An 18,508-nucleotide genomic window follows, 5' to 3' on the forward strand; every position below is an offset into this window, starting at 1 on the left:
ACGTTGATTTCATCATGCACAGAACGCATGACCATGCAATAGTCAAAGACAATAATATTTCGAATATTTGCAACTATTAGTGAGGACACACACGTGGATAAGCCCAAGCCCAGTGTACGATGCCACATGTTCAGAACACCAGATTGTCCGCGCCATTGATTTACAAGGTCGGCCCTTTCTACACTCGAAGCTAAACGTGAACTTTTGTGGCAATTCAATTAGACGTAATTTCCTCGTTGACGAAAGAAACATCCATCGTCAGGTTGTCCTTTTTAGCACGAGGAAGTAACATTGTAGCCTGGCAAATGGCAGTCTCGTGTCCCAGAGTATGATTCGGGAAACCTTATAAGGTTATGTGCGCGGAGAAACCTCGCGTAAATCTCAACGTTGCAGGCAAAGCCATTTTTCGAGCATCCAAAGCCCAAGGGTCGTCCACCGCGGAATTAGCCAAAGATTATGGCGACCCTGTTATTATCGGCTTGTTCTAGCTGGTTGCGGAAGCTGAGCAATAAATTTACGGATTTTGTTGTTTTTGCTCGGCGTTAGTACTAAACAACCAATAATACTCATTACCATGTTGTCTGGGGCACGTTTCTCATGCACGACTTGCCGGCCGGACCCGGGGATTGCCTTTACAGTTAATCACCCCGGATTGGGTGTTTGCTTGCCGCAATTGGAGATGAAGCTTGTAATTTGCGCTGCTTACCGTTTTTTACAAAATCAATAAATTTATTACTCATTGCGAAAAGTGTGGCGGAATTACATTGGCTGAGTACCACAATAGAACTTTTGCCTTTTACAGTAAGTCTCGAGGTTTAGCAATGGCTTCCTGGCTGTTGTTATGATAATCATGTAATTGTCACGTGGTTCTTGGTTGGTCGTGAGCTTCAAAGAACTAACAGGTCATGAGAAGAACTTGAAGGTGATCCACGGGCTAAGTAAATTTGCAAGTCATCTTTTCTACTATTTTCAATAAAACGACAAATTATTTAAAAAACATTAAAAATAATTATACCAATTTCAAGTGAAGTGTCTTTAACCCTCTAGTGCAGTGGTCCTCGCGGCACTTTTTCCGAGTGCTGTAAAGCAGCCCCTTAAGGCTTTAACCTGAATTTGAATGTTAATATCATGATATTCGGGGATTTTCACATTGGTAGAACAAAAAAACATGCAGAACATGATTTTCCCGCGCTCACATGCGGCCTGCGAGCCGCACTTTGGTGACCACAGCTCTAGTGCCCAATTTTTTTCGAAAATTTTAATTTTTCTCGTGTTACAAAAGTTATTTTGAGCAACTTTCGTTCTACGAAACTTTTACTTCATTGGTTTTATGTTTTTCTTGGTTTATTTTTAGTTTCTAAATTTTTATTTATCTTGTCTACCCAAGTAACATTTTTTTCCAGGAGTTCTACAAGAGCTCTTCAAGATAGCTACAGCATAGCAGTTTGGACCGCGGTAGGATAAAACTCTCTTCAAGTACTCTTCCAAACTCCTGAAGAAGTTTTGAAGAGAATTTTATCCTACCGCGGTCCAAACTGCTATGCTGTAGCTATCTTGAAGAGCTCTTGTAGAACTCCTGAAAAAAATGTTACTTGGGTAGTTAATGTTTGTTTTTGGTAGTATTAGGACTATTCCAACACCTCCTATCATTACATATTGCCTATCTAATTTGTTCATGTTTTTAGAGTCACTTTTTAATTTTTTTGCTTATTTGTCACATTTTCAGCTATGGGTAATTCACCGCCAACTCACACAGCAGTTGCCCCGACCCCTCTTCGATTTGCGTGAAACTTTGTTCTAAGGGGTAACTTTTGTCCCTGATCACGAATCCAAGGTCCATTTTTTGATATCTCGTGACGGAGTGGAGGTACGACCCCTTTCAGTTTTGAACATGCGAAAAAAGAGGTGTTTTTCAAAAATTTGCAGCCTGAAACGGTGATGAGATGAAAAATTTGGTGTCAAAGGGACTTTTATGTAAAATTAGACGCCCGATTTGATGGCGTACTCAAAATTCCGAAAAATCGTATTTTTCATTGAAAAAAACACTAAAAAAGTTTTAAAAATTCTCCCATTTTTCGTTACTTGACTGTAAAATTTTTGGAACATGTCATTTTATGGGAAATTTAATGTACTTTTATGCAGTAACACATATTATTACGCAAAGGATTTTTTTTAGAACGAGTTGATTGTTAATCCAAAATTTGTATTTGAAATGTTTCAATAACATATGCGATTTTTTTATGGAACAAAACATTTTGCACATTATTGCTCAAACTTATATTTTTTCCAAAACCAAAATTCACAAAGAATTTTCCAACAAGTTTGAAAAACATGGATTTTGTATTCAATTATCTATAATTATATTTAAATAATATTTGTTTCACAGTTATCTTCATAAATGCTTCTCAAAATCACAATTTCTTCGAACGTCTAAACGCTCCTCCTCACATGGCTTCCCCTCCGACCAATTCTACGACGGTGTCCACAGACATAACTGCTTTTCAGTTTGATGGCACGTATTACATCGTCAGTGACAGTGAGGAGATTACATGGCTCTTTGTCATGAACTACACACGAAAAGCTCAAGTTTGGCCGAGATTTGATCGCCGGCAATTAATTAAAGTGAAAGAGCGTGTGTGGTGGTGATGCTTTAATCAGTCTCCCGATTGTTTGGATTTTGATTGTGGCTTTGCGGGTGAAAAAGAAAATCGCACTTTTTAAAATTGACCTGTTACACGAACAGGTGTTACCTCAATCGGCGTCATCGCCAAAATAATGCAACAGGTGATGAATTATTAAACGTTTTAATCGACACAATTACTGCAGTGTTACACTTGTTATGGTTAGGTTTTATTTTTGGCAACGTTGAATCACAGGCCAAAAGACGTTTCTTTAATGGGTGAGCAGTGTTTAGCCAGGACGAAAATCGATACAACTGTAAACAAATTAGTTACGTTCATCCCGTAATGGTTCAACCCTTTCCCGTCGACAAAACAAAGCAAAAAACCTCCATCGAAACAAGTATAAAAAGAATTATTGCAGTTGTTTGCAAAGTTTTCCTCTTCGTATATATTTTGTATGGTACGGAATGGCGGCGGCCATCAAAAAGTCAAAGTTCACCGGATGACAAAGTTGCCCAACGTCGTAGGTTCTCGGTAGTGTTCGGATTTTATGGGATTAACTTTGTCTCAAAGTTAATCATTTATTGCCTCGAACTAGCTTGGAGGCCACTTCTCTAAGGAAGCGATGCCATTTTTATAGAATGAAGTAAAATAAGAAATCTTTAGTGACTATTATTTTAAAAAAATCAATTGCGCTTCATAATATTATACGGTCTTCAAATAGTTCTAACAACTTTATTGAGATCCTAGTATCCTTGTAAAGAACGTAAGCATTGCTCGAAAGCTCAATGTCAACAAAGATGAACGACTTTCCTCCACAATAAAATTAATGCATTCATCGAGGGGGCTTAATACGGAAAAGAAGGAAGTGCACGATCGATGATCACCGCCGCTGAAAACAATAAAACCCCTTTCAGCAGAATGTCGTCCTCAAGCCGGTGTGTAATCGCCGATAAATCGTCTGCCTCTGTTGAGCTTCCGAAGTTCAAAGCTAGTGGGCGATTCGAAGATTTGATCAAGTGCAGCCCAGACAGCCAGACCTGTCGTCGTCGTCGTCTGAGAACTGTGTTTTATTTTGTCTGGAATGATCTGCAAAATGCAAATAACCCGCACCCGCGATCATTAACCGACGGCGAGAGTGTCTCAAGGGAATGCTTACCTTGGTGCAAAGTGCACAATTGGTGTGCTTTGGCGGGATGCAGCTCGCGACGATGCGGTTGAACGTGAATCCCAGGAAGGCCTGAATTGGAATTGGAAAATAATAATTGAATTTATTAGGAATAAAATAGGGAATGATTTATCCGTCAAGATTGTAACCATCATTATTAGAATTATTATACAAAATAATGTTTGGAAGTTATTGATAAAGTAAAATGTATGAACTGATGTTTCAACTGTTTTTGTTATTTAAAAATACGAGTTTGACGACACTCAAATTATTGTTACATTTTATTGTTATTGAGCTCTGTTATTGTAACTATCTTTTCAAAACATATTTTTATTGATGTTATTTTAGCCTGTTTGGGTAAGAATTTTTGTTATTAAAACATATGCACGAGATAAATGTTTATTTTTCTCCTGTAAGCAAATACGGTAATATTATGTTTTTGAATTCGAAAACATTGAAATGTTGCCAAAATCAACAACATTTTTGTGGATTTTGGAAACGATGATTTTGTAAACATTTTAATGTTTTCATATTCTAAAACAAAGAGTTACCGGATTGGCTTACAAGATTTCTATCCGTGTCCAAATAAGCCATTTTACATCATCTTTTGAAGGAATTTCCTAATCAATTTGGTGTCTTCGGTGAAGTTGTAGGTATTGATGAGGACTATTCAGAAAAAAAAGTACATGGATTTTTTTATAAATCAAGCCCACATTTTATACAAACATTCAATATTACGCTCATTTAAAATATATTTATTTCGAAATGAAAAAATACTGTGGGAATGTTTGGAAGTTTGTTTCGATGAGACTTAAAAACTCACATTTTTTTGATTCTTATTCTTTTATTAACATTATTTCAGCAAGCAGAGATCCGATCTTCAATGTCTCTTAGGCAATTAAATTGAAATTCTCTGAACTATTCAGGACTATCAAGAATGGACAATCATGGACACTTTTTTTATAAATCGAAAAACGGGAATTTTTAAGTTACTATTAAACTTTGAATGGCTATATCTTGAAAACGGTGAACTTTATCCTCAAATCTGAAAAGTTCCTTTCGATTGCAAATTATATTTTACATAAAAAACTGAAGTCATTTTTTTCATAACAATTTTTTTTTTCAACAAAATATTTTTTTCAAAATATTATAACTCGGCAGCAAATGTTTTCTTTAAAGATTTTCTCTATACATACTTTTCAACGGCTCAAAAGATGTTAGTTCTTGTCTCAAAAACATCAAAAAATTTCAAAAATAAGAAAATACGGATTTTGGAAATTGGATTTTTTGTAAAATAAAGTCAATTTAAAAATCGTTTTTTTCGTGTATTTGTTTTTTATAGTTTTCATCAATACCTACAATTTTGCCGAAGACCCCAAATCGATCAAAAAATTTCTTCAAAAGTTACAGATTTTTTTGTATTTTTAAAATGCCATGTTTCTCGAGAAAAAATACTCAACATTGTTGTTATTGCAATATGGGTATCAAGTGATCGGATTTTTTTTCATGCATTTCGAAAGTTATAACACTATTTTTTTTTTGAAAATACTCAAAATTTTAACAAAACTACGCATTTTAGAAAAAAAAAACTTACAATTTCAGTTTTTCACAATATGGGTGTCAAATGATCGGGATTTTTTCGTTATTTCGTATGTAAAAACAACACTTTTTGAAAATACTCAAAATTTCACATTTTCGAAAAAATACATAAATGTTCAGTTTTTTACAACATCGGTATCAAACAATCGGGATTTCGTCATACATTTCGAATTAGATAACAACTTTTTTTGAAAATACTAAAATTTTTAAAAAAAACTACGTATTTCTGAAAAAATACTCAAAATTTCAGTTAATTACAATATGGGTATCAAACGATCGGAATTTCATCATACATTTCGAATGTAATAATATATTTTTTTGAAAATACTAAACAATTTCCCAAAACTACGTATATAAAAAAAAAATCTAAATTTTTCACAATATGGGTATCAAACGATCGGGATTTTACATTTACATTTCGAATGTAATAACATAATTTTATGAAAATACTCAAAAATTTCACAAAACTTCGTATTTTCGAAAAAAATTATTCGACATTTTCAGTTTTTGCATACCCATATCGTGAAAAGCTTAAATTTTTGTGATTTTTTTTCTCTAAAATACGTAGTTTTATGAAAATTTTGAGTATTTAAAAAAAATAGTTATTATATTCGAAATGTGTGATGAAATTCCGATCGTTTGAAACACATATTGTAAAAAAGTAAATTTTAAGCAGTTTTTCGAAAATACGTAGTTTTGTGAAAATTTTCAGTATTTTCAAAATATATGAAAAAATCCCGATCACTTGATACCCATATTGTTAAAAAATTAAATTCTGAGATTTCTTTTTTGAAAATACGTTGTTTTATGTATTTCTAAGTTAATTTATCTGCTCTGCTACGAAAATTGTGAAAAGAACATGAAATCTGTTCTGTTTTCTTTTCAAAAATATTCAAGAACAGTTGGCATTTTACATTTTTGTTAAAAAAAATACCGACAGAATTAATCTTGAGTAAAGGCCCAAATATTTCTAACTAGATTTAGAAACATGCTATTAATTTTCAGATTCGAAAAGGAAACAAAATTGCGAATATAATATTTGTATTGAAAAACTCTAAATAAATGATTGTAAACATCTATAATTTTATGAGATGGGGTCATTAAATGAAATTCTTAATTAATCAAGACCAAAGAATTAAAGGTTCTTGAGAATTTATGGTAAAAAAACCCGTCAGTGACCAGAAATTAAAAAAAATAAGTTCGCCTGTGATGATTGCAATAATTTTCTTTAAATAGATGCATTTCTAATTTCAGTTTTCCTTTGCATATGACATTCCTACCTCCCCCACATTCAAAACTCACGTTGTGCCCTTTCCCCACAACAAAGCCGAAACCAAAACAAAACACAACAAACCCGAGGCCCAACCACGTGACCACCGGTGGCGCTGCCGGCATGAAAAACATTGTCCTAGAATACTCACCACCACAAATATCACGCGCTCTCGCCAGCTGACCCAGCACTGCCACAGGTATGCAGAATAACCGGCAAAGAGTTCGCCCTTGGCACACTCCATCGATCACGGGGGAGAATGTTTTTAACTGCTTATGATTTATTATTAGTTGATCACTTGTTACTACCACTTGCCACATGGATTTAAGACTCTGAGTTGATTGTTTTGAGATCAAGTTGCTTAATTTGGGTGGCAAAAGCGCCTGCGTTCACACTATTTAAAATCAATCCAATTTAAACACCGCGTTCACAGTGGAAACCGTGCTCACGAGGATACAGTCCACGAATGACTGGCACGAGGAAGCTTTCCTTTCGTGGGCTTTCTCCATTCCCTGTGACATCTACATAGTGCTAGTTGAAGAACTATTTGTGGAAATTTGTGATATTTTAAAGATTGAGTTTGTTTTTATAAACGAGCATTTATTTTTTCTTTGATTCATTTCACAGAAACATTTAGTTACATACTCTTCACTTACTTGTCTATACACCTTTAATGTCTCAACGTAAAGTAGGATGGAAGATGAATAATTTACATTGATTGGAACATAGTTGTTAAAAAAGTTTGTTAAATAATTTGTTAAATACGTTAACTATGTGTATGGCAGCATAATGATTTCGTTATCTTACTGTTAAGCAACAGGAATTGTTTGTGTGTGCCCTATAAAGAAATTACATTTACTAAGCTAACTTGGCAGTACTTTTCTCTTTACACTAATCGACCGAATAAATACTTATAAAGTTACTCAACTGTGTGTGTTTATTTGTGTGACTCGAATGCAATTTTTACACTTTCACTAAGAACACATTGCGCAGCGCTGCTGAAGCACTCTTTCTACATTAAAAAAACGAATAAAATCGGTGGTCTGTACGCATTCTGGCAGCAACCAACATTCAAAGCACTGAAACATTGAAAAAGAAGGAAAAAGCCTCGCGAAGCTTTCGATCGTGTCTAAGTAATAAAACAACTCGAAACATAAACATTATTTGGTATCCCATAGTGTGTGTGAATTCGTGTGTGTAGTGTAAGTGTGTGTCGTTCAAGCGTATTCGAACAATGATCTAGACTATTTACAAGTTTTGTGTGTGTGTGTTTGTGATGAAGATCGTCCGCTTCACTAGTTGACGGCTAAACATTCACTTAGCAGCACGTTGTGCAACGCGTCCATGTCGGTCCAGTCCTTGCGCTCGTTTCGTATCACCACGTTGCGGATGCAACCCTTGAAGTTCTCCCGCAGGAGCAGCGTGCCGCTGGGGGCGGTGTCTGGAAGAATAGAGGGATGGAAATTATTATAAATTAAAAAAAGACTGTGACGTCACGCTAGGTTTTTTTTTATGATTGCATTATATTAATTCGAAATATTCACAATTAAATTAAATCCTCTTTTCTAACATTGTTTGCTTACTATTATTTAGAAGTACCGTTAACAGGGGTGGCATTGGGTCTGGGGTGAGATTGGGTCATACAACAATTTTTTGTATGACCCAAACTCACCCCCAGACCCAATGTCACCCCTGATGACGGTATCACATTATAATTTATTATATAGTCACTTTTTTTTCAGCTGGAACTTCAATATTTTGCAAATTCTTGCTTGATAAAAATAAATGCTTTGAAAGCAGGGTGTTCATAAGAAAACTGCTATTAATGGTTTGAATTTATTAGATACAAAGCTGTGAAAAACAGTTTTCAAGATTTGTTTATACTTGAATGTTATACCAGGTCTTCAAATTTTTAAATGATGCAAAACTATTCTATATAATATTCTTAAAAAAAATAATAATTAGACAACTTATTATTTTCATATTAAAATTGTCGAAAATACCAAAATTTTGAGAGTTTAAAGATATAAAAAATATAAAAAATCCCATCGAAAACAAGGGGGTGGGGTCTGGCAAACTGTGACGTACTTTTTGAGGGGGGGGGGGGGGTTCAACCTTGTGTGACAAAGTGTGACATAGGGGGGAGGGGGGTTAATTTTGACCGATTTTTGCGTGACATACTTTATGGATGACGCCCAATTCATAAAAATATGCTAAAATCTGTGTTTTGAGAAAGGATTTTTTTAATATAGTGTCTTTAGGGCAGCAAATGAACAATAAGGTTAAAGCTGCCTGAAATAATTGAATTAAAAACAACCTTCATAAAATTTGCATTATTCGAATTATTGAGTAACAATATTCCTTTAAATACTTTTACTTGTTATTGTAAATGATAATTTTAAATGTTATTGTTGTAAATTTCGATATTTTTCAGCACTCGAAATATTTATCTAATCTTTCTGATAATGGCTGAGAATTAACTAATAAGTCATTTCTTCGAATAAAATTAGAATATTTAATTTTGCGCTGAAAATCGCCTGAAAATTTGGGATTTAATTTGATCATATTAAAATATATTAAGCAACGTGAACATGTTAAATATTATTTAGGTAACTAAAGTGTTACATGTAAGTTTGTGGTGATTTAACGTGATCTATAATTTATCATTGGAGTCTACACCTAGTCACAAATTTAAAAAAAGGAACATGCTTCTTTAAGTGAACGAATTGATTGAAATTTAAGATTTTGAGCTTTTTTAAAAAATATATCCAATCCCATTAAGTACTTTGCTGCTAGCCTTGCAGGTATTATATGGTCAAAATGTTTGATGATAGTGGTAAGAAAACCCATTTAAACTGTAACAGAATTGACTGAAACTTGGTAAAAATTAAAAAAAAATGTTGATCTGGAGTATAGATTTTTTGATAAATTTACAGTGTTTGGCAAAGTTGTAAATATTGCTTAGGATTTCTCAGAAAAAAGTTATACTTTAAAAAAATGTCCATTTTTCATTTCGACTTCTCAAACAAAACATTGGATTGCGCAAAATAAACATTTTTGGAAAATCGTTTTTTTTTTATTTAAAAAAAAAGAAGATCGTTTGAGCTTTGGATCCTGGTTTTGATTAATATTTTGCAACAAAGTTGTATAGGATAGCAACTATATGGTCAAAATAAGTGTTAGGTTCAATTAATGCCTTGGCTGCTTGAAAAAAACATACAACTTCTAGAAAATTTACAAACTTTATAAATATATAAGCTGTCTTTCAATTTGTTCAACATATTGAAAAAATAATGATAAGTATTTTGTTTTGAAGCTAGGTGTTTGGAAAGTGAGTAAAATGAATCCATGCTCCAAAACGATAAAATTGCGTTTGAATACGTCGCTGTGACCAGTTTGAGAGAATATGAAAGAAATGAAAAAAATCATGCAGCAAGTATGTTTTTCATGGTAAATATTTTATCCAGAACAAATATTACTGGGTTGAGCTCATGAATAAATAGATAAGCATTGAATTTACCTTAAAAATTTACTATTCACTTGAAATACCATTTTAACCTAATCACAACTCTAAGTTTTCAAATGTTTGTAGCGAGTATTTGAAATATGTCTGCATTTTTTGGGCACCTTTTATGTAATACGAAGTAGTTTTTAAATGATTTTTTAATAATTCGGTCTAATAAATGACTTTGGTAAAAAGAATTTTCATAGCAAAAAAAGTAGCTTAAAAGATTCATATTTAAACCTCTTACGCCCTTGGTAGCTCTAGTGCTCTATTAATTTTCAACTTTTAACTGTAATTTCTCGAACATTTTTAAACAAATTAAACTAATTCTTCTAGAAAAATCCTCTTCGAGACATTTAATGATACCAATTCATTTTTTTCCCAATTTGTTCATGGTAGGCAAAACGTATAAAAAAAATCAATTTTGATCTTGGAGGGAAAAAGTGTCTTATTTTCAAATGATATAACAATCGTTTTCGTTTAAAATGCTTACCAAGATTATTTATAATAGTTTATTTTAATTCCATAAATCTTATCGTTATTTTTATTGCCCAATAACTAAACTATTCCCAGTTGTGAATGCTTCAGAAATTAATATCATCTGAAATTAATTTTGACATGAAATATTCAGACAAACTGATTAGTTCAATAATAACAGTGAATTGAATTCAATAGAATAACATTGAGTTCTTCCTTTTTTTTCCCCGGGACGGGAAATTGGACGCTCTAGCGATAACTCAGCAATATTTGTTATGAGACCTTTTTTAAAATATGCGTCCGATTTTCAATGTAAAAAAATTAAACCATCATTAAATATTCAACAAGTATCAAAAAAATACTAAAATCAACCCCAACATTTGAAAAGGCCCTAAAACAACCCCTCGACCATGTCAGGTCCTAAGCAATATAACAACTTTGCCGAAAACACCAAATTGATCAGAAAAATCGTTCTCAAGGTAAAGATTTTTAAATATTTTAATAATATTTTGTCAGTTATTAAAAATTATCAATGATGCAAAATGCCTTCTTTTGTCATAGAAAAAGATACACACAAAGTTTCATTCAAATAAATAAATACAAAAAATAATCGTTGTCCGATGTGTCAAAGATTTGCCCTGATTGTTAAAAGATGTATTATTGCCGAAAGATTATCTGAATGTATAGTGCTGAAAAGTTCATTACAGCATGAGCTCAATTTTTAAGTAATTGTATCGCAAAGAAAAACTCGGCAGAGCCTCGTCAGGTAAATGTACAACTAGTGCTGAAAAATCATAATTTTGCAATTGTTGCTAGAAACTAGGATTTCGGAAATTTTCAATAACTGCATTATAGGGGAAATTCTCGTATGTTTGGCAGGTTAAGCACTCGCTAACTCCATCCAATTTGCTGATTTTCACTATTTAAACATCTAATTTGGCAAACTTTTGATAGAAACTTGCTTGCTCACTTCTCATTGAGCTATTTATCACTCGATTTCAGTTGAAAACGCTTTTAATTAGCTTTAATTGAATGTCTAAGTTCTGACCTGCGAACATTAAAGGCTCGCTGGAATTAGATGCTGTTCCCCTAGTTTGAATGCGTATTCATACCACTATCGCCACAAAATATATAGCAAATAATGCCGACAAACGACATAGGTGAGGAGATTATTCTCAATTTGCAGCGAAAAAGTTCAGTTTTATTATGTTGTCCCGTTACGCTACATTTTCGCTTGTTGGTAAACACAAATAGAATATTTATCATGTTAAGTGACATTTCTACGTTCTTTTACAACCAAAACGTAAATAGAAAATACATTTTTATAGCACTGCTCTGCAAAGCTTCGTTAAAATTTTGCTGTAAATTATCAATTCGAAAAACTTACCCGGCAGCCCGCCAATGTACAGCGGCGCCTTGGTGGCCACCCTCCGCAGCACGTCGTTGGACTGCACCAGCAACGTGTTCGGCGGGTAGTGATCCACCCGCAGCACTATCTGGTGGTCCTCGTACAGCGCCGACACGTTGTGCCACCGGTTGTCGCACAGGGTGTAGTTCGAGGGGAGCGTACTCTGGACCCGGATCGGGTACCCGTCGCCGACGTCGATCGAAAGGACGACCTGGAAGGATGAGATTGGAGGGTTAGATAAGGGTGTTTGGTGGATTTTTTGTGCGAAACTTACGTTTCCGTTGGATATTTCCAACGAGAAGGCTGGGAAGCCGTTGATGGGGTCCGCCACGCTCATGAGGATTCCGTTGACCTCCGACGTCCGAAGTTCCAGATCCACGTCCATGAACTTTCCAACGTTGAAGTTGCGTTCTGAAATACAACATCAAATTTGTAAATCGGATCTTATTCAAAAACGAATTTTAACTCACTATAGATTGCGTACGCATCTCCCGGAAAGTAGGAACCCTGCTCGATCCGCGGGAAGCACTGGCCCACGTTCAGGTGCCGCCCGGGCCTCGCCAAATCCTGCGTGTTGTTGTTCACCGAGAACTTCCGCAGGCAGCCCTTGAACTCCTCCGGCTTTGGTTGCAGCTCCTTCGGCAGCAACGCCTCGTCCGGGATGCCCCCCACGAACAGGTTGTTCGCCGCGTTCAGCTTCTTTGGTAGTCGGATCTGGGCCGAGCTGAGACTGTTGCCCACGTGCACGCTTAGCGTGGCCTTCTTCTTGACGCTGTTCAGCGACACGTGGTGCCACTGGCCGTCGTTCAGCTTCACCGGCAGCAGCAGCTGGTCCCGCTTGCGGCCCCGAATCGTCAGCGCCAGCGTGCCGTCCCGCAGGGCCAGCGTGATGAAGTGTTTCGCCTTGTCTTTGGAGCCCTGGCGGGTGGAAATTGGAAGAGTTATTGAAGGATTTATTTCGCCAACATCGCGTGACACTTACCAACGCCGCAAATAGCACCCCGTTCGGGTAGAACGTCCGGAAGTCGAACTGGATGTTAAAGTTCCGCTGCCACAGGTTGCGCGCCGCCACCGTCACGATCGAGTGGCTCTGCGGTTTGTCGCCGTACTTGAACGCGTTCGGCTCGTACGAATAGCTACCGACCTAGGAAAAATCGAATTAAATGTTAGAGGTTAAATTTAGAGGCTGCAATACGAAACGTGTTTGGATTACCTTGGAAGCAGTGAAAAATTAGTGCCAATTTAGTACCAGATAAAGAGACACCCACGCTTGTTTTGAGTTTGTCTTAACTAGAAATGCGTTTTAACTTAAAGTGTGAACTAAGCATTAATTTTGAAAGCGTCCATCACCACCGATTTTTTTAAAGGCAAGAATGAGAGCGAGAAATAGAAGTAACTAAACGACCATGCAAAATAACCACTAAAACTAAGTAATAACTAGAGACGTGTGAAGTGCTCAGTGTGTGCTCACTTCTGTGTTTAGCAACCGTTAGTAATACCAACACTCTGTAAGTACAGAAATTTTGGAGAGAGAGGTTAATTGTAGCGTTAAATACCCTGCTGCTGAGCGTTCGAGCAGTCGCTACTCACCCGGTTGCAGCCTTCCGGTGGGGCCTTGAAGCTACCCCCGATGGGCTCGGTCTTCATGAGGATCGTGTTCAGTCCTTGCGAGCCCATGTTCGGTCCAGAGCGTCCCATTTGCACGTTGGTAAAGTTCAGAGCCTGGTCGAAGGAAATGGTCCTGTTGTTGAACACCACGTTGGCGATGACTCCTTTGAGTCCGGAGAAGGTCTTGGACAGACTGTCGAACGCTGGGTCATCCGGAACTCCTCCCAAGAAGAGTCCTCCAGCTTCTCCCGGAAGATTGACGAGGGCTTGCGCCTTCGGTAGTCCCTTCGATCCCTGCAACTCGTCGTCAATTCGCAACTCCACGGTTCTACCTCGTTTAATCACACTAATCACGTGATACTCTCCATCGTTCAGCGTGTTGTTCGACTCCAACTCGACACGTCCAGCTCCAGAATCCACCCACAGGTTCAGCTTCCCCTCGTACAAAAACACCGAGTAGTTACCACGAACATCTTTGGAATCAAATTCACTCGAAAGACTCGACGGAAAGCCGGAAACCAACAGCGAACAGTTCGGCTCCAACGTCCTAAACACAAACCCAAAGTTCGCTCTCTTCCTCAAACTGTGCGACGGGAACTCCACCCACCCGTTCCCATAGAAGCCAGCCCTATTAATCGTATCCACGCACGACCCCTCAATTCCAAAGTGCTTCGAACTGTCCAGCGGATCGTACGACACTCCCGTTATGTGAACCCCCTTCAGGCAACCCAAAAACGCGTGATCCGCCCCTGGGGCCTTCGTCGTGCCCGACTTAAACCCGGGCGGCACCCCACCCAAATAGTAATTCACACCCAAGTTCGGCAGCATCCCTGAATTAATAGGCTTGGTCGGTGCGCCGCGGTGTTCCTCCTGGTTGTCCACCTTCAGGATGCCGTTTTCGGTGCTGCCCTTGGAGAAGGAGCGGGCCGCCTCCACCACAACCCACTGGCCCGTGTTGTACCGGTTGGTGGTGTTGATCTCGAGCTTGGAGTCGCCGCCGTAGTCCACGCGGAACACCAGCCGGCCCTGGTACAGGGTGAGGGAGATGGAGCGGTTCTGGAAAGGGGGGAGGAAAGGTTTGCTTATTAATTTTAAAGGAAATTTAACTGTTGTTTGTTTCGTTAACAAATGAGCATTACGATTTAAAATGACAAAAAAAAATAATTTCGAACTATAACCATTCTTACAAGTCTCTTTAAAAACGCGACTGCAGAAGGGTTAGAAAATGACATTTTTGGGACCACAAATCAAAAAGGGTCGTCAAATTTTAAGATTGAATATTTTTTTCACGATTTCATTGAGGTTTGCCTGTGGATTTGCCTATTTTTGTCAGAGCATAACTGTAACAGTGTATGAAGCATTTTGTGATAGGGGCAGGGGGGGCAGAATGGACCAGGGGGGCAGAATGGGCCACCCTTGGTTTTGGGCTTTAGAATGGATTTAGACCAATTGTAAGGCAAGGGTCTTATAAAGGACGTCAAATAACTTCACCATACCGAAAACGACCTTTGAATTCATTGTATTTTTCGAGTTATGAGCAAAAATGTAAATTTATTGACAAAACTACGTAAATGTTGTTTATTTCGAGGTTTTTAAATAAGCTTTCTGAAAAGTTGGATTGTTTGAAAAAGTTTGCTCAATGCTTATAACGTTACTAGATGTTACTGCCAAGGAATACAAACAACAACGGAACCTTAAAATCATTTAGAGACTTGGTGGTGGAAGTGTTAAATTAAAATCCACTTGGGGGCAGAATGGACCACCCTTATCCTGCCTTATAAAAACAATCAAAAGTTATGAAATTTGGATTAAATGGATTATTTCACTCCTGGTAGCTTCACAAATCACGTTTAATGCAACATTAGTTGATTTTTTAGTTGTTTTGATGATTACTTGTAAAAATAGTGTCCTTGTTCAACATATTAACACTATTTTCAAAAATCTTTGTTTTGGTAAGTGACTATTTTTATTAAAGTGGTCTAACTTCATGGAAACTATGTTAGAAAGGTACCTTAAGTCATTTCTTATCTCCCTTCAACGTTGTATTAGACAAAATGGCTTGTTTTCTAAGGTGGCCCATTCTGCCCCGCAGGGTGGCCCATTCTGCCCCGCACCCTAGAAAAAAAGTCGAACAAACTTTTTTTTTAAAGTGGCTCAAAAACAGTTTTAAGCTAAATAATTTCATCAACCAAGTATATAACATTGAAGGGAACATCCCAAAGCATAAGCCTACTACACTGAATTCATAAGTTTTCATGTTTTTCTATGGTTTTTGGAGCATTTTACTTAGGCAGTCCATTCTGCCCCCCCTGCCCCTACATTCTGCTTCAAAATTCTAATCATGCTCGAATTTTGAAAGTTAGATTTTTTATAACCTCAGCCTTTTAAACATGGAACTAGTCTGCGTACAACGCCAGAACGGCTTTAAAATTTATCATTTTTTTTTGAACTTTCTTTATCTATTCAAAAGATATATTTGAATTTGAAGAAAAGTGTCTTCAAAATATTTTGTAAGCCATAAGTAGACCTTTTCTTCAAAAATATCCAAAACAGCATTGAGCAATTTAAAATGTATTCAGTAAAATTTGATTGAAAAAGCTACAAAAAATACTAATAAATTGGCAGAGCTATCTGCATATAAATTTCGACACCAAATTTAAAGAATTTTAGTGGTAAAAAGATCGTAAATAAACATTGAAAAAATCATGGAACAAGCCAATGATAAGAAGTTTTTACAAAGGCTTTTAACGTTTGTTGAACCAGCCGTCAGCTGGAAAACTAAATGATAAAAAAAACTCAATAATCAAAAATTAATAGAAAAAAAAAATAATTTTATGGTCAAAATTTAATAATCATTGATTTTTGACGAATTTTTAGATCAAGGGTGCCCAAAGATTTTGAACGGCGGACCAAATTGGATGCTCACATGAGTTTGGGGGCCAAGCGCAAAAAAACGTTAAAGTGAAATCGCGTAGGGGCAGGGGGGCAGAATGTCCCATGGGGGCAGAATGGGCCACTAGGGTGTAATATCAAAATCGATTTTCCAGCACAGCATTATTTTAGTTCCTTTTGGGGTCCTAAACAACTCCCCAAAGTTTGGGAACGATTAGTTTAGTCCTCACTTTGCGCAAAGCGATTCAATTTTCCATACAAATTTGTATGGGAAAAATCATTTTTTTGAATTTTGATAAAAAATCCAAGTTTCACGCTATACTAAAACCGGATTCATATTCGGATGCTCCGGAATGTGCTTTACAACTTTCCCGAAGAGAGTATGGTGCTAACTTGCTCCTAAAAAAGATACAGCGTTTTCAAAACTCGTCTAAAACGTGTTTTTTGATCGAAAATCACATATTAGACGAGTTTTGAGGACGCTGTATCTTTTATAGGAGCAAGTTAGCACCATACTCTCTTCGGGAAAGTTGTAGAGCACATTCTAGAGCATCCGAATATGAATCCGGTTTTGATATAGCATGAAACGTGGATTTTTTAAATATCAAAATTCAAAAAAATGATTTTTCCCATACAAATTTGTATGGAAAATTGAATTGCTTTGCGCAAAGTGAGGACTAAACCAATCGTTCCCAAACTTTGGGGAGTTGTTAAGGACCCTATAAGGAACCAAAAAGTTGCTGTACTAGCCAAATTTGGACAACATTATTTTTTTTCATACAACCATATTACACCCTAATGGGCCACCCTTGGTTTTGGGCTTTAGAATGTATTTAGACCAACCGTAAGGCAAGGGTCTTATAAAGGACGTCAAATAACAACACCATACCGAAAATGACGTTTGAATTCATTGTATTTTTCAAATTATGAGCAAAAATGTAAATTCATTGAAAAACCACGCAAATGTTGTTTATTTCGAGGTTTTTAATAAGCTTTCTGAAAAGTTGGATTGTTTGAAAAAGTTTGTACAATGCTTATAATGTTACTAGATGTTACTACCAAGGTATGCAAACAACAACGGAACCTTCAAATCATTTAGAGACTTGGTGGTGGAAGTGTTAAATTAAAATCCACTTGGGGGCAGAATGGACCACCCTTTTTCTGCCTTATAAAAACAATCAAAAGTTACGAAATTCGAGCTAATTGGATTATTTCGCTCCTGGTAGCTTAACAAATCACGTTTAATGCAACATTAGTTGATTTTTTAGTTGTTTTGATGCTTATTTGTAAAAATAATGTCTTATTACAACATATTAACACTATTTTCAAAAATGTTTGTTTTGGTAAGTGAATATTTTTATGAAAGTGGTAGAAAGGTCCCTTAAGTCATTCTTATCTCCCTTCAACGTTGTATTAGACGAAATGGCTTGTTTTCTAAGGTGGCCCATTCTGCCCCGCAGGGTGGTCCATTCTGCCCCGCACCCTGGAAAAGTAGTCGAAAAAACTTTTTTTTTAAAGTGCACCAAAAATAGTTTTAATTGAAAAATTTTCATCAACCCAGTATACAACATTGAAGGGAATATCCCAAAGCATAAGCCTACTACACTGAATTCATAAATTTGTTTGTTTTTCTATGGTTTTTTGCACATTTTACTTAGGCGGGCCATTCTGCCCCCCCTGCCCCTAATTACAATTTATAAGACTTAAAAAAAACTTCTATCAGTAAAAGTTCTTGGAAATTTAGGTATTTTTTGGACATTTTTTTCATTTAGTTAAGGAAACGGAAAATGACACTTTTCAAACAGTTTTGATCAAAAAAGGTTTCAAAAGGGGAAATATACCCTTTCTAATCAAACACCTATCTTCGTCATATGAAGAGTTTGATGCTCGATTAAAGCTCCAAAAATACTATTTAGGCTATACACTTACCAGCAACAGCACCGCCTCAAGTAAGCACGCA

The 18,508-nt window shown here is 36.4% G+C and overlaps 1 protein-coding gene across 3 annotated transcripts in view; it reads right to left on the reverse strand.

Annotated features, from left to right (window-relative positions):
* Positions 1-7,241: 7,241 nt before the first annotated feature.
* LOC6036156 (laminin subunit alpha-1) overlaps positions 7,242-18,508 on the reverse strand; it is a 226,680-nt gene continuing 215,413 nt past the window's right edge. For 2 of the 3 annotated variants that reach the window (XM_038251285.1, XM_038251287.1), the window contains 6 exons: positions 13,639-14,712; positions 13,031-13,192; positions 12,519-12,966; positions 12,323-12,459; positions 12,028-12,259; positions 7,242-8,099 (listed from right to left, as the gene is read on the reverse strand). In XM_038251285.1, the coding sequence (XP_038107213.1) occupies positions 7,954-8,099; positions 12,028-12,259; positions 12,323-12,459; positions 12,519-12,966; positions 13,031-13,192; positions 13,639-14,712 (2,199 nt within the window). In that variant the 3' untranslated portion in view covers positions 7,242-7,953. Of the gene's footprint in view, positions 8,100-12,027; positions 12,260-12,322; positions 12,460-12,518; positions 12,967-13,030; positions 13,193-13,328; positions 13,555-13,638; positions 14,713-18,508 lie in introns of those variants that run through there. The other variant, XM_038251286.1, reaches the window with a different exon arrangement.

The sequence above is a fragment of the Culex quinquefasciatus genome, chromosome 2 (genome assembly GCF_015732765.1).
Source record: "Culex quinquefasciatus strain JHB chromosome 2, VPISU_Cqui_1.0_pri_paternal, whole genome shotgun sequence".
Classification (NCBI taxonomy): domain Eukaryota; kingdom Metazoa; phylum Arthropoda; class Insecta; order Diptera; family Culicidae; genus Culex; species Culex quinquefasciatus.